Raw genomic sequence first — 16,180 nt, 5'->3', positions numbered from 1 at the left:
GACCCCTAGATCCTTCTCACACATTCTACTGCCAAGACAAGTTTCCCCCATCCTATAACCATTGAATTTTTTTTTCCTACCTAAATGCAAAACTTTACATTTATCCCTGTTAAAATTCATTTTATTAGTTACAGCCCAGTTTTCTAGCCTGTCAAGACCATCCTGTATCTTGCTTCTGTCTTCTACTGTATTTGCAACCCCTCCCAATTTAGTATTGTCTGCACATATTATAAGCATTCCCTCTATTCCAGGGGCATCAAACATTTTTTTTATTACGGCCGGATCTAATATAAAGACACCTTGTTGGGCCGGGCCATATGTGTACCTCTTTAAGATTAGGTAGCAGAGATACAAACTTTATAAGGACACAGACAAACACAATTAAAGTTTTTAAAAAAACAAACTTAAAATAAAACATGCTTAAAACATTAGCACTCATTGGTCTTAAAGGTGCTTTCTTTGTAGCTCTCCCATGGAATCCAGGGAACTGGGCAAAGGAAGCTCTGGCTCTTTCCTTCCTTCCCCATGGGGCTAAAAGAAGGATGAGCCTCAGCCAATAGAAGGAAGAGAGGCTTGGCTTAGTAGCTCTGGTGTGCAACTGACAGGGCAAAGCAAGCTCTCCCTTCCTTCCCAAGGGAGGAGCCTCAGCCAATGGAGAAAATAGAGGCTTTGCTCTGTAGCTCCTGTGTGATTGAGCAAGCCTTGCTAAGCAAGCTGTGATGCAGAAGGAAGCAAGAAAGTGGGAGGACAGCCAACTGCCCAGGGGCCTGACAGGAGCCCTATGAGGGCCTTATTTGGCCCTGGGCCACATGTTTGACACCCCTGCTCTATTCCTTCATCCAAATCATTTATGAAGATGTTGAACAAAACAGGCCCCAGGACAGATGCTTGAGGCACTCCACTTGTCCCTTTTTCCCAAGAGGACGAGGAACCATTCACAAGCACTCTTTGGGTGTGATCATTATGGTTGGGTCCAGGATCCCCATCCTATTTAACAGTCAGGTGTGAGTTGTAGGATCCCATTTCCTATGTGGGGAGTGCCTGATTCAGACTAGGACTGCATCATGTATGGAGAAAGGGCTTCAGACTCCTCCCCCCACCCTGCAGCCCTGGCACAATTTACTTGACCTGAAATGGTTCCAGAGGGTGTTGTTGGCCCACTGGGGAATCCCATGTGTTCCTTGGGGGATCTTTAACCCCCAGGCTGTAGCAGGAGGCACACTGAGCTGCAAGCACATGGCATTGCAGTCAAGAAGCATGATTTCAGTCACATGACAAAAAGGAGTCAGAGATACAACATCATCGCCCCGACCTGGACAGCCAAGGCAAGCCCGATATTGTCGGATTGCAGAAGCTAAGCACATCCGACCCTGGCATGTACTTGGAAGGGAGACTTCCAAGGAATACTAGGGATGTGACATGGAGGCAGGCAATAGCAAGCCACCTCTCTAAACGCCCAAGTCCCAGTAGTGGTCACCAGAAGTCCACCATGACTTCCAAGCACACACACACAATACTCACTGGGGAGGGGGGAAATCCAGAACAGAGATACATCATGTATGGGAAAGGCAAGTACCACAGACACACACAGAATATTGGAGGACCAGGGCAGGCCTGGCAGAAAGGAGAGCGACAACAGAAGGGAATTCTCAAAAGCAGCCCCCAAAATGGCAGCTGTCTAGGGATTGCGTTGGGGCCAGAACATTGAAGCAAACTATTCTGACCTATGATTTGAGCCTGCATAAGGCAGTTTCATGTACTCATAAACTTGCTATTAGTGGTCAGCTAAGCAGTACTGCCGTCATTCAGTGCAGTGGATAGAATGCAGTAATACAGAGGAATTGGGATTGCCAGTTTATCAGAGATGCCAGTTGGCATAAGGCAGCAAGAAAGCAGCAGCGTCAAGCAGCTGCTGGCCAGTAGGCCCACGCTGGTGGCAGTGAGAGAACTGTAGTGCCTAGCAGGCGGTGGCAAGAACAGGTGGCAGGTGCTGTGCACGGCAGGTAGTAGCAGAGCAGGCTGCAGTCCCAGGCATGGCTGCTGCCTGCATGATTCTGCTGCCTCTCACCACCACTGACCTGGGCCCACTAGTCAGCAGCCGCAATATCAGACTGCCAATGGGGTGGTGGTAGGGCAGGCTGCAGGCTCTGGACATGCCGGTTAGCCAAGTGCCAGTTAAGGAAAGCTGTTACTGCACATGCTTTGTATTCAGAAGGTCCCAGCACCAATCGCTGGCTTCCAGTTTGGTGTAGTGGTTAAGTGTGCAGGCTCTTATGTGGGAGAACCGGGTTTGATTCCCCACTCCTCTGCTTACAGCTCCTGGAATGGCCTTGGGTTAGCCATAGCTCACAGTTGTCCTTGAAAGAGCAGCTGCTGGGAGAGCCCACTCAGCCCCACCCTCCTCACAGGGTGTCTGTTGTGATAGGAGAAGATAAAGGAGATTGTAAGCCGCTCTTGAGTCTCTGATTCAGAGAGAAGGGCGGGGTATAAATCTGCAATCTTCTCTTCTTCTTCCCCAATGAAGGACTTCAGATAGGCGGCTCTGGGAAATAGGTTCCCCCCCCCTTTCCTGCCCATGACCTTGGAAAGGCACTGTCAGTGAGCAGACAATCCTGAGCTTAGATGAACAGGTGCTCTGATTCTGTATGAGGCAGCTGAGTATGTCCATCACTGCTAGGACCTTGAAGTGAATTCTTCCGGACCCATCGATGTCTGAAGTGCCGATACCTGAGCCCATGCATAACAAAGCCAAGGCAAGCAAAAGGGCCAGGCTTACTTCTAATTTTGACAGCAATTTTGTTTTGCAACCCCCCCCCCCTTTTCAGGAAGGGAGGGGGAACAAACGCTAATAGACATGAAGCAGAAAGTCATGACGTCGCCCTTTGTGTCCATTTGCTGCCATTGCGATTACTGCATCTCTTAATGGCACAGGAGAGAACAAAAGATAATTTCTTTGGAGGCCTCGAAAGCCAACCTGCCGCCAAAAAAAAAGAAGAGGAGATGGAGTGTTTTTAATATAACGGGGACAAGCCTTTTTCCGATGCACTTTTAATTGGATCAATTTTCTCTTATTGAGCAGCCTCCTTAAAAAAAAAAATCAAACACATGCACAAGTCATAATCAAACACCTTCTTTCCGCAGGTGAGAAAAAACACCACCAAACTGTTTAATCGTAGCTTGCTAATGACTCAGTTTTATCTTCTTTGGCCACTGCTTTCAAAAGTAATTACAACCCCCCCTCCCAGAAAGACAGTAGTTTGGAGGGGGGGTGGATTTCGCTAAAAGGCAGTATGATATAGGTAAAGAAAGGCTCTCACAGTGACCTTTGAGTTCTCAGGAGAGGCGCTGGCTTCATCAGGGGTCACAGCTCTTTCCCTATCTGTGCCCAAAATAACCAGCCTGGTAGGACAGACAAATGTGCATGAGTGAAAATCCCCCACCTCACCTAGCCCTCCCGTCTGGCAGAATTTCCCCCCCTAAACTTGTATGAGCCACAAGTGCATCATAAAATAAAAATTTGCTCCCTTCCCTTCTCTATTTGCAATCAGAGCAGGGAACAGATGGTGGAGACTTAGCTTAAACTGTGATGCGGCTGTTTGGCTAAAGCCAGGCAGTCAAGTGCTCCGTCAGCAGAACGGACCGGGCTTTAAGTCCACTTAAATGAATCTATGGCTTTCAGAAACACTCTCTGTAGTGGTATATTTACTACAAAAGAGGCTCTCTGGAACGGCGTGCGAGGCAAGTGCTTATTTATAAAAACACAATATTGTTCTGGCTCGTCAGCCTGGTGGAAGCGGCAGGCAGCAGCCAACTCATAAAAGCCGGCATTTCGAAATGCAAAACTGATAGAAAGCACCATAAACGGAATGTTTTATCAAAGGGCCAGGGGTCGAAAACAGCCCAGCGATTAGACAAGAGTTCCTAGCCCAGGCAATTATCCTAATCTGAATTGTTGATATATACGGGAACTGCCCTTTGCAACTGGAATGGGTGCAAATTCCCAGTGGGAATACCGGCTAAAGCCACCCATGACCAGTGAGGTCATATCAACAACTTTGGAGTATCCACCGCACACGTGGGATTGCAGCGCTCAACCCAGATGAGATGCTGGAAGTTGCATGATCCCAGAGTGTGTTTTGCTTTTCATGCAACAATTGTATTAAAAACAAAGACTGTTTCAGATCAGAAAAACAGCATGGAAGCAGCTATGTTCCCTCTAAGCTGGAGTCTTGTGAGCAAAAATTCTAGAAGAAGATATTGGATTTATATCCCGCCCTCCACTCCGAAGAGTCTCAGAGCGGCTCACAATCTCCTTTACCTTCCTCCCCCACAACAGACACCCTGTGAGGTGGGTGGGGCTGGAGAGGGCTCTCACAGCAGCTGCCCTTTCAAGGACAACCTCTGCCAGGGCTATGGCTGACCCAAGGCCATGCTAGCAGGTGCAAGTGGAGGAGTGGGGAATCAAACCCGGTTCTCCCAGATAAGAGTCCGCACACTTAACCACTACACCAAACTGGCTCTTCTACTTTGTGAGCTACTGGTATTAAAATGTGTGAGCTACTGACATTGTTGTGAGCAACTCCATAAATTATTGTGCTCTGGGGTCATCCTTCCTGAGCTAAGACAAAAATGTATGAGCTGGAGGCTAAAAATCTGTGAGCTAGCTCACGCTAACTCAGCTTAGAGGGAACACTGCATGGAAGGGAAAGCTAAATCCTCCCCTACACGCTTGACTGTTGCTTTTAGAAAACATTGCAAGTTCCCATCACAGAACTCCCAGTCTCTCATTTGATTTGGCCTGCCTTGTATATCTGTGCAAGCACCACAAATGCAAGCTGCCCCTATTGGGAAGCAGTATCCGGCTGGACATTTGAAAATGAGCAGGGCTCTGACTCTGCTGCTGATGGTTTGCTTGAAATCCGCTAGGGAAGCTCTGCCTGCATTAAAGAAAGCAAACCCTTAGAAAACGTGGACATCTCCAGCTTAAGAACAGACAGGCCTGAGGTCCAGTGATGCAGGAGCAGGTGTCTTCACTCGGCAAAGCTGCTTCACCTGGAGTTTCCACGGGGGGGGGGGGGGGGAACAAGCTTATATGGCTTCCTGGATGACGCTGCAGCTGCCAATACAGCACAGCAGCAATGGGGTTTCCACATGGTGGTTTTCCCTGTCTCAGTTGCCCAGCAGTGGCCACCACCCACATTGGGGCATTTTCAGTTTTGTTTTTGATCGATACCATCATAACCCAATAACAATCTGCGTATGGAGTTCTCTGAATCCCCAGCTTTCATTAAAACAGACATTAAGCCTCTGTCCCTCTTTGTTGCAGGGATATGAGGGCTAGAGACTCCCCCCCCCCCTTTTTTTCTTTTCTAATGGACCAGGAAGATCAGAACCTTCCAGGCTTTGCTGTAATCTTTTCCAACATTTCACAGCAAAACAGGTTTGGGAAAGATCTGAGAAAGCTCTGGAGATCCCTGAATGCATGAGCATGGTGGGGGGGAGGGGGCACTTCCCAACAGCATCAACTGATGTGTGTGGAAAAGGCCTTACTGAAATAATCGCAGTTTTTGCATGCATAATTTAATTATGAAAAGCAGAACTCTGCATTCGTAAGAAACGCCCCCCTCCCCTTCCTCTGGTCTTTGCTGGAGGAAGCTGGTAGCAAGGCAAGAGGCACCCGGTTCTCCTAGGGACAAGTCACATTATTTTCTTGGATTCGTTCCAATCTAAGTAATCCTTCCCATACTTGGAGCCCTTGAGCAGAATAACGCTCCAGTTTGCTTGGCATAGTAGAAGCACTCGTATCTGTGTAGCAGCTGGCCTCAGCAGCCCGTGTCAGAAATACAAGGGCCAAGATATTTCTGGGTCCTGGGCGATGGTGGCCTTTGGAAAGCCATCTGAAATTTCACCCTCCAGCAAATGCAACCAACACAGGGAACATGGGATGCAGCGGCTACCACAGAACCCCGCTCTTTAATTATCCCCACTACCCTCTGCATTTGCAAGAACCCCACTGGCAAGAATGCTGTTAAGTCTAACGCTGACATCAGGAGCAACTCAAACATAACAAGCTGGTTTCCCTTTCTCGTAAGCTCTTTCGGCCACACTGGAGGGATGTGTTTTCTCATCCCATATGGGCATGCCTTGGGTGTGCCAATTCACCCAGCTGTAATTTCATGCTTTGTCTGACCCAAACCATATGCCTATCGGCTGATGAGCAAACTCTCTGTTGCCTTAAATAAGCAGCATCGCTAGCAGTGTGGCGTTTTGCTATGAAAGGAACTGAGACGTGAAACCCCTGGTAGAGAGACAGAGAGATATTCTGCCTAATAAAATAAGCAGCCCCTTTCCCCATCTTACAGACAAGTAGCTTTTGCACAAGATGCAGACTAGTGGAAACCTATCAGGAAGTGCAATGATGTGGAATGCAGGATATTGAAGGTGCACAGGTAGACGTATAATTTGTCACATTTCATCTTGTTTACCCCAATTTCTCCCTCCCCTGGAGGCACGTCAACTAGAAACATGACCTTCCGAGACATTTTCCAGACAAGATACAACACGGTTTCAAATAACAAACCACAATCAATTCTACCGTGTGCAACGTCCCCCGTCCCCCCCCCCCCCCCCCAAGCAACCCCTTGATGTCTTTCTCAGGCTGATTGCAACAAATGCCCGGGGTTATCAATGGGGTGGGGGGGAAGGTCTCTGCTGCTACCAGAAAAGCAGTTCTCTGCTTCAAGTCTGTTTTCCTTAACGGCAGCAGGCGTGCTTCACATCGGGTAAAATGGACCGTGTTTGCATGGCAGGACTCGGTCGACACCAGAAAGATAACTAGGTCACTATAGGATGGGGGTAGGGAGTGTTGTATTTGCTTCTATACAGCAGCTCTACCGATGCTCTTGTGACAGGATTGGCTACAACAATATAATTAGAAAATCCAGAGGGGTCGGACTGCAGAACAGTGCCGCCGACGGCTGCGACGAGAAGGCCACGTAACGGAGTCTCGTGTGGAAGGAGCCAGTCCTCGAGAGCTTATTGCAGAATCAACATGCAGTGACTGGAAGGTGGAGGGTCTGGTGGTCCGGGGGTGTCTGCGTGCGTTATGCTCGCCCCCAACTCTCTTCACTTGTCAAGGAGTTGCACTTCATTGCATTTAAGAGGGGGAAACCCACACACACACACATTCTACTTTTTTCTTCTAAACACGCACAAAAGACGACAGCCACGGTGGCAGTCTGTTTGGAAATATGGCACTGGTGTCAGTCAGCCTGCTGAGGGATCCTGTAAGAAGAGGCCCAGCTTCCTCCTACGGAGTGGAATACCTCCTCAGATGGTAACTGTAGACCTTAATGCAGTGATCCCAACAGTCCAGAACTAACAGCTGCCCCTTGGGAGTGATGGCAATGCCGACAGGGCACGTGAGCCCTTCTCGGATTAGGATGTTATAGCCGCCTCCTTTGGGGAAATGCAGGATTTCTTTACGGCTGCTGTCCGCCACAATCAGATCGCCCCGCGCATCCACGCACATCCCAGCAATGCATCTGAAGTCCTCGTTCTCCGAGAAGAAGTGGCTGATCTGCCGTCCCAGCTGCCCGTCTGGGCCAACAGAACCGATGGAAAACCCTCCTTCCAAATGGTGCTCGTGTTGGCGATTTTCAAGGTTCAGGCCCAGTCCTTGAGTGAAGTAAATGGTCCCTTCCGTGTCACAAGTGACAAACTTTGGGCGGACTGCGCTGCACAAGCAGCTGTATTTCACGATCCCGACGCAACGGTCGACGGTAAAACACCAAAGCTTCCCCCCTTCCACATCCGTCACCACAAACTGTCCCGAAGGCAGAGCTGTGATCCCCCACGGCTTGCTAAGCTGACTCCTGTGGCATGCTATGCAGTGTCCCTCCATCGTGTACACCTTGACAGAATTATCATAACTGTCCGTCACACCAATCAACCCGTGGCAGTTCATAGTGACGGACAAGGGAGTTAGGTTGGGCAGGTCAGCCCCAAGGAAGCTAAGCACAAAGCTGTCGATGCCGCTGGGACTTCGCCGGATCTCCTTCAGGAAGCCCTTGCGGGTGAAGACTTGAATTCGGAAGTTGCCGCGGTCTGCCACGAGTACCTCCCCTTGCGGGGTCACGTGCACACTGACGGGGAGATTAAACATCCCCGGGGTGCTCCCTTTGGAGCCCATCTTTTTGAGGAAGTGACACTGCTGTATACTGGCAGCCGCTTCTGTCATCCTTGGCTTGACCGGGGAAGAACAATTTGGCAGTGAGCTGGTTTCTTCTTGAACCACTTCCGGCTCCCTAAAGGACACAGAGACTGACGCAGCTGTCTCCATCAGCGATTCCTCCACATTGATGCTCCGAGGCTTTTTCACCACTTGCCCAATTTGCAGCGGCCCAACGTGGCCCACCTTGAGGAGCTCCACCTCTTGCAGGGTCAGTTCTTTCGGAAGGCTGTTCATCAGCTCGGGCTCCTCCTCATCTCCCTCCTCCTCTAAAAGGGCTATGTCCCCCTGTTTAATTTTAGCAAGGAAGTAGTCGCACCGGGACACTATCTGCACCTCTGCGATGTTCAGCAAGTAAGCCTGCTCCTCCATGATCTGGTTATTCACTTTCTCCACTTCGGAGAGGGAGCTGGTGAAGAACTTGCGAGATCTGGCCAGCTCCTCTTGAATCTTGCGCTCCTCTTTGCTGTAATCCTGCAGGACTCCTTTGTACCTCCCTTGCAAGTCTTTCGAAACCCCCTCCAGACACACCTTCCTTTTCTGAAGGTCTCCCATCAACTCCCGCAGCCGCCCAAGCTTCGCCCCAAACTCCCTCCTCCTTTCGTCAGCTGCCTCTTTGATCGCAACCACCCCGTGCCCCTGTTGCGCATGTTCAGCCTCCTTGCACGGCTCACACAGGACCAGCCCGCAGGTCTTGCAGAAGTGCTTGGGGAGCCGCCGGCCGCACGCTTTGCACATGAGCATACCAACAGTTTCATTGAGCCCCGCAGTGTCGATGATCTTCAGCACGGTTAGGTTGTCCGTCAGTTGAGCCAGGTTCGTGATCCTGGTGATTTTGCTACAGAAGGGGCAGCGTATCCCGTTGATGCTGTTGGCAAGGAGCTTCTCCAGGCACTGCTTGCAGATAGTATGCCCACAGTGCAGCAGCTTAGGCCTCAGGTGCTCCTCAGTAAAGCATTCCATGCAAATGGGGCATTCCAGGACTTCTCGAAGCGCATCCGAGTTGAGGTGAGGGGCAGCGGCCATGGCCTTTGCAGATGAAGCAAGGCTAGTTGCATTTATCGCCAGTCCTTTCCAGTCCTGTTCAAAGAAAGAGAAGGAAAACAAAATAGATTTCCTTATCACCACGGTTAAGTTCTTCTGCATTTTAAACCAGATTGCCTCATTGTGCAGCAGGGGGGTACTACTCTAGTGTATGAGTTTCCTATATCCACTGTATCACCGAAATCTTAGAGACTTTTCCTCTTTTCTTGTTTTTCGTGTGTACTGTGTTGAAGGGGTTACTAAATCTCATGGTGGAGGGGCAAAATGGAGATCCAGGTAATGTTTGCTAAAGGTTCTATGACTAAAGTGTTTTTAAAGAGGGCCAGTAAGACAGACTCTCATATTGCAAACTTCTGAGTCCCTACACCTCATTTTCTGCTGCCATCCAATATGTTGAGAACACGGCACATACTTTTGCTGTCCAAACATGTAGCGCCATCTGTGTGCATGGTGATACTTTGCAGAGTATCAAAAAGACAGGGTCCCTGCCTCAAGGAGTTCACAGTTGGAAAATAATGTCTGACTCAAACAGGATGTTATTTCAGCTGATGAAGAATAGAATCTGTCATAAGGCTAAATTGTTTTATATGATCATACTGAACTCTTCTGTCACTTGTGCGCTGTGCACAGCACATTCTGCTTGCTGTGAGCTTATGGTTTGTGGCTTTCTCCGGATTGGGAGACATCGGTTGCTGACTTACATCAAGCTATGCTGCCCAGCCTCAAGCTGCACTGCTAACCTACATTTTCTCAGTGTGCTAACTAATTTAGGTACAGCCTGTAGTTCTAGAGATAGGAAAGGATTCTGTGATGGCTGTCCTGAATGAAGTCTTTGCCCGTGTTTGGCCTTAATTTCCCCGAGAGCTGAGGCAGGCAGCTTTCCCACTGCTGTTGACTGACCTGGCCAGCTCTAGAGAGAGGGAGGGCAAGGCAGAGGAGACTAGGAAAGAAAGGGTGGGGGGCAAAGAGTACATGGGCCTAGGAAGTGAGAAGCCTGGAGGCTGACAAGGCCAGCTGGCCAAGGAAACATAAGCAGTGTATGAAAAGTCTGCCGTGGAAAGGAAAACTAGGCGAAAGAATGGGGAGAGGAAAGATGCTGCAGAGGTGTGGGGAAGTGTTGGAGAGGCTGGTGATTCCAAATAACGAGCAAGATCTTTTGGCTGCAGGTTTCTGAGTAAATAAAAAAATCTTGACAGTTGGCAGTCAGAAAATCTCACATCTTTGTTTGGGGCAGCTGAACTCTCACATGCAGCACAGCCGTGTCTCCAGCACATGGTGTGGAGGGACCCCGCTTTCTCTGCCCTTACGCCCAGCAGAGCTGCTGCCAACCAGAGCAAAGACTGAGGTCAGCAGCACCAGTGATATATTCAAATCTGTGTACTCTTGTACTATTACTATTGTACTGTTATGAGAAGCAGGGAAATTTAAGAGCCCTCTTACACTGACAGCAGATAATACAAGGCCTTAGGACTTCAAGGCCAACTGCAAAGGCTTGGATTCAAATGGGATGACAGCAAAAGTAAAGCAGACTGTGTGGGCGTAAGTCTACCACCCTGGATATTAGCAAGGTGAGATAATTCTCCAAAGTCACAGACATCATGGGAAAGAACAGAGATCTGTCAGTATCTAGTGCACTTCTGTCCTTTGCTGAGACAAAGCAGCCATGTGCCAACTAGTGCTGGCACAGGAGTTAACCAGTTACATCTTCTTCTTTTTAAAGTTTCCTCGCAAGGAAAAAAAAAATCTCTTGTATTTTCACTTCCTTGTCTTCCTCAGGCTTTGCCTTTTGGTGAAATGCTGGTAGGTAATTTCCCTTTCTAACTCTTATTGAATGGTCTCCTAACAGCTGGCTTTCTTACACGTAACAGGACAATCTAATGAGACCATATTGTTGTCCAGGTCTTTTTTAACCATCCCTCCCCACACCGCCTTTCCCATATTACATTTTTCATCTTTAGGATTCCAGCTGTGCCTTCTTCAAAGCACTCAACCATTGAAAAAGAACACAGACCAAAAAAAAAAAAAGTTGATATCATTAAGCCATTATGTGTTAGAGATGGTCTTTTGTACCTCAGCTGGATTGAAATGCCTGGCCTGTAAAAAGCAAAGGGAAGAAAATGCCGATATGCTGTAACTCTGTCTCTCCCAGTCTGACGACAGGGAAGAACAAGGTGCAATTCAAACGATGATATCGGCATTCTACCCTTCTCCTTCCCTTGCAGGGGAATTCCAAGGAAACCTGAAGGGAAGGAGGATTCCAGATTCTCACTGCATTTAGGAGAAATCTAGTTGCTGCCAATAAACTACTGGTGGTTTTATCACAGCAGATTTATAGTTTGCAGAACTCAGCAGTGTCATCTAATCCCCCCCCCATTTACTGGTGCTAAAATCAGATTGTAAATCTCATGCTTGTCAGGAGGACAGTTCATTCAAGAGTTATAACCAGCTTGGTTTTTACCTTGTTCTGGGTGGATTTTCTGCAGAGGCATCCAACCAAGCCCTGTTGTATTTTGTGTGCAGCAGCAACTCCCAGGGTATGCTGAGGCAAAAAAAGAGAAATGCTGTTAAGGAGCAAATTAAGAGATCCCCGTCCCATTTATTTCCCAAGTAACGGGTGAGGTCAGACGTTCAGAAAACCCCGCTACGGGCATGAGTTGAGTCCGGAAGCATGTCGGATTTTACCTGGACGTTCACACGTCCGCATCTGTGAACCGTGCTTAGCCCGTGCGCGTCCCACGCTGATGCGCCTTGCTCGCGGATTAATTTGCTACCGCTTTAAATGTTTCACACTGCGTGTCATCTCTTTATCAGGGACATTTACGTCCAAATAAAAACCAGTCTCAAACATATCCAAACTCATACTGTTTTCACCGAGCCAGCTGCATTGCTCTGATGCAGTTACCTTGCTGGGCCCCGATTCTGATAAACTCCCACTGGAGTATAACTTCCTCCTCATGTTCTACTCTGCCTCCAACACACAGGCATGATTTATTCTGACTGCAGAAGTCAAAACCAGGAGTACAGCAAAGAACGATGGCTTGATCGGACACATTAGAACTTCTGTACACCTTATTGTCCATAGCGCTGGTTTTCTGAACAATTAAATTGTGTGACATTACAGTTTGGAACCTAAAGAAACATCTGATGGGAGACCTCAATATCATCCGTGCATTTCTGGCAAAGCACTGAAAGGAAGGTACAATTTGTAGAGAAGAGTCTGTGGACAGAGGGTACAGCTTTCCCCAGTGTGTAGTTTCTCCCATGCCCACATTTTCCAGCTCCCCTCAACCCATGTTTGCTGCATTTCTTGGGTGAGCAGGTCACAAAGGAAAAACAGCAGGTGAGAGGATGCGTTAAGTGCCTGCGTGCTCTTCCCTGCCCCCTTGCCCATTTTTAATGGCAACCTGCTAGTCAAGATCCAGGCCAGTCATCAAATGTGTAGTTTTAACTATACTCACAAAACCAGAGCAGCCAGTTATCCTCCCTCACTCTGGAATCTTGGGTGTTAAATCAGTGTTAACACACAGACCAGATGTGAATGTATAGAATTGGGGGTGGGGGGATTGGAGGGGGGGTGTTTTAAGAATTGATGTTAACACACAGTGTACTGGCTGCATGTCAGAGAGAATAAAATGAAGTGTATCTACAATTAGTTGTATTTTTTTGCAACACAGCTTCCATGTGCAAAATAGTCTCCTTAGGACTGCTAGTAGAAGGAGTAGAGGAGAGCACCAACTGCTCAGAGGAAACTGCCTCGAGCAATATTTCTCATCTGGGTCAGCCTGTGAACCGTGGGCGCTGGAAAACTGCTTAGCAAAGTTGTGTCCCCGACACAGCAGGTGACAAAGTGATTAAACACCAAAAGCCCGTGAACACAGAAATAAAACAAATGGCATTAAGGGCTTGATACAATCAGAGCCCTCTGTAAACATGGAAAAGCCATTTGCTAGCAGACTGGTGGAAACCCAGCATAGGCGTCATCTAAGCACCTGTGATTTAGGCAGAGATGCCTGGGAATGAGGAGGAGATGGCTTCAAAGCATGTCCTGGAAGTATAAATCAAGGGCCAGTATGTTTAGGTTCAGAAAGCCCAAACTTAGAACTTCAGGCACTTTCTGTAACCCGCCAGGCCATGCTTTGGAAAACTCTGCATCCCTCTGCCTTGTTCTTTTTTCTGAAATACCGGAAAAGACCTTGTATCCCTGTCTCCAAAAAGCACCTGTGCAACAGCAGAGGTCAACAGCCCAGCTCTGGAGCTGTTTTCGCTGAGTAGGCAGGATAGCTTTGCTTTCCTCGTTCATTTTCGTTTTCAGCTCCAACTGCTGCACTTTCTTATCTCATTGCACTGGAGAACAAGGTGCACAAAGAGTGTCCTTGCCATTTCTAAACCCTTTCAGCAAAGGAAATGGGTCCTCCTCCTCCAGTTCACACTTAAATGTTATGGACTCTAATCAAGGCAACAATTCTCTTTTCATATGACAAGGACAGGAAATGCCACCCCCCACTTCCCCAGCAAACGCTTGGGTTCTTTGGGTTGCTTGCCACATGAAACAAGCAACTTGCTAGTCTTAAACATCCCTAGGGGTTTTGGTTTTTTTTTTTAGCAGCAAGGATTTCCACAATCCTATCCTAGTTTTGACAAGCAGGCTTCTCTCATTCCTAGCTCCTTTATTTTTATGTCCATTTCGCGGTGAAGTTTTTGTGCAGATAGCACAAGTGTAGCATAGCAGCTATACAATGAACAGTTAAGTAGACTTGGAGAGGTGTAAAAAACTTGGGGCTGTGCTGTAAGCTAAAGACCAAAATTTAAGTGGTCCCAAGCAAGGTGGGGATAATTCTGGTGCCTTCCTTTAACAGGCCATTGTGAGGATTACAACAGAAATTACAACACTTTGAATATTCCAAAGCAGAATATTAATATTTATTCTTTACCTGACTCCTGGCTGGATTCCCTAAACCACGTGCAAGTTGTGGTGTCTGTGACTCCAGATCCCACTCTGGTGTGTCTGCTGCTGTCACTACATCCTGCAAAGTGAACAGAAACCTGCTGCCAATGTGGGTGGAACAGAGTGATGATGCCCCTCTCAACAAAAAGAGAAGGTTGGGTTATGCCAAAATGCGGGGTGCAACCACTTCTAATTCTGCCTCTTAGCATGTACTGTTGTTTAAAGCTGACAAGCCTTCCTGAGACATATGGGTTTTTCAGTTGCAGCAGAACAGGGTTTTAGGCTGGGTATCAGGAAATGATTCCTCAGCTGAAGAACTAGAGAGCTTGTGGAATCGCTTCTCAACTCATGCTTCAGCTCATTTCCTGTGAATTAGTTAACATTTAAGATCCGTTAACCATCCTGCCATAATTGCAATCAAGGTGATTAAAGAGTAGAGAAGCGAAGGTTTCTTTCAATTGCTGCACGCTGGTGAGTGAAGTGCTTTTTAAATTATTTATTCTATTTAAGTTCCACTTTCTATTTTATCAGGGAATTCAAGATGCCGGGCATTGATTGAGAAGCTCCCATCCAGGGTCTGATCCCAACCTGTTTAGCTTTCGTTTGGTGTAGTGGTTAAGTGCGCGGACTCTTATCTGGGAGAACCGAGTTTGATTCCCCACTCCTCCACTTGCAGCTGCTGGAATGGCCTTGGGTCAGCCATAGCTCTCGCAGGAGTTGTCCTTGAAAGGGCAGTTGTGGGGGGAGAAGATACAGGAGATTGTAAGGCGCTCTGAGTCTCTGATTCAGAGAGAAGGGTGGGGTATAAATCTGCAGTGGTCTTCTTCTACATTCCCTCTCAGTCAACCATGAGACTCCCCCCCCCCCCCCGAATTTACACAGAATGCTGCAGTATAATCTCGTGGGTGTAATACCACTAAGATTATAGGTGGGGGGAATGCAATGAGAAGTGCTGACAATAATAATAATACTTCTAGGTGTCAGCATTACATTTTTAAGGAGTCCAACAGCCAAAGGAGAACCTGGGAACAGATGCAAGAGTTAGACTAGGAAGCATTCTATTCAGTCCCATGACCCTTTGAGTTTGGAATACTGAACCTTACTTGGCAGGAGAATGGAATGCACAGAATTGGAGAGGGTGATTCTCCCCTGTATATTCCAAGACAACCCCCTGTCATGACTTAAGTAAGCTACTTTCACTCGGAAGAGAGAGCCAGTTTGGTGTAGTGGTTAAATGTGTGGACTCTTATCTGGGATAACCAGGTTTGATTCCCCACTCCTCCACTTGCAGCTGCTGGAATGGCCTTGGGTCAGCCATAGCTCTGGCAGAGGTTGTCCTTGAAAGGGCAGCTGCTGTGAGAGTCCTCTCAGCCCCACCCACCTCACAGGGTGTCTGTTGTGGGGGAGGGAGATAAAAGAGATTGTGAGCCGCTTTGAGACTCTTGAGTGGAGGGCGGAATATAAATCCAATGTCGTCATCTTCTTCTTCTTCATAAACTAAGAGTCTGGGAATCACCTTGGAACTCTTGTCCTCCAGTGCAGTTATCTCCTTCACTGGGCACAGTAGGGAGGTAGCTCCCTTGCTTGGAGTGACCAGACACCCCGATTCAAAAGAAGAGTTTGCAGAGGGCAAATACGGTTATGGCCCACTGTGCAAAACCCAGTTTTCAAGGTAACCTTGACTTTACTAAAATATTAATCCATTCTCCCCCCCCCCACCCCAGTCTTCTGATACAGGAGCTCCAGTTTCCCAGAAAAGAGGGAAGTGTGTTTGGCTGTGCTGAGAGGGGTTACAAACAGTACTCTTTGCAAAGGTGCCGGGGAAGTGGGATTGGGGTGTTGGTGGGGAGGGAGATACTCTGGATGGCTGTGCTTCGAGAGAGAGACAGATCCTATATCTTCTGGGTCTGTAGGTGACCAAGAAAGATTTGGAGCAATTTAACAGAAAACAGAGGGGTGTG

The 16,180-nt window shown here is 48.0% G+C and overlaps 2 protein-coding genes across 2 annotated transcripts in view; one reads left to right on the top strand and one right to left on the bottom strand.

The window, feature by feature from the left end:
* The window catches only part of ASTN2 (astrotactin 2), an 899,029-nt gene that overhangs the window by 644,685 nt on the left and 238,164 nt on the right, over positions 1-16,180 (top strand). The gene's annotated exons all lie outside the window — the stretch shown is intronic.
* Positions 6,439-11,810, bottom strand: TRIM32 (tripartite motif containing 32). The gene is made up of 2 exons (XM_060251458.1): positions 11,733-11,810; positions 6,439-9,310 (listed from the first exon to the last, which is right to left on the bottom strand). Exon 2 carries the CDS (start codon positions 9,254-9,256, stop codon positions 7,310-7,312), a length of 1,947 nt encoding a protein of 648 aa, XP_060107441.1. The 5' UTR covers positions 9,257-9,310; positions 11,733-11,810; the 3' UTR covers positions 6,439-7,309.

Source organism: Heteronotia binoei, chromosome 12 (genome assembly GCF_032191835.1).
Source record: "Heteronotia binoei isolate CCM8104 ecotype False Entrance Well chromosome 12, APGP_CSIRO_Hbin_v1, whole genome shotgun sequence".
NCBI lineage: Eukaryota > Metazoa > Chordata > Lepidosauria > Squamata > Gekkonidae > Heteronotia > Heteronotia binoei.
This window is presented reverse-complemented; position numbering and strand designations above follow the sequence as displayed.

Bases quoted from the DNA above. Each gene is read 5' to 3' on its own strand.
- TRIM32 (XM_060251458.1), bottom strand. From the start codon at position 9,256: ATGGCCGCTGCCCCTCACCTCAACTCGGATGCGCTTCGAGAAGTCCTG.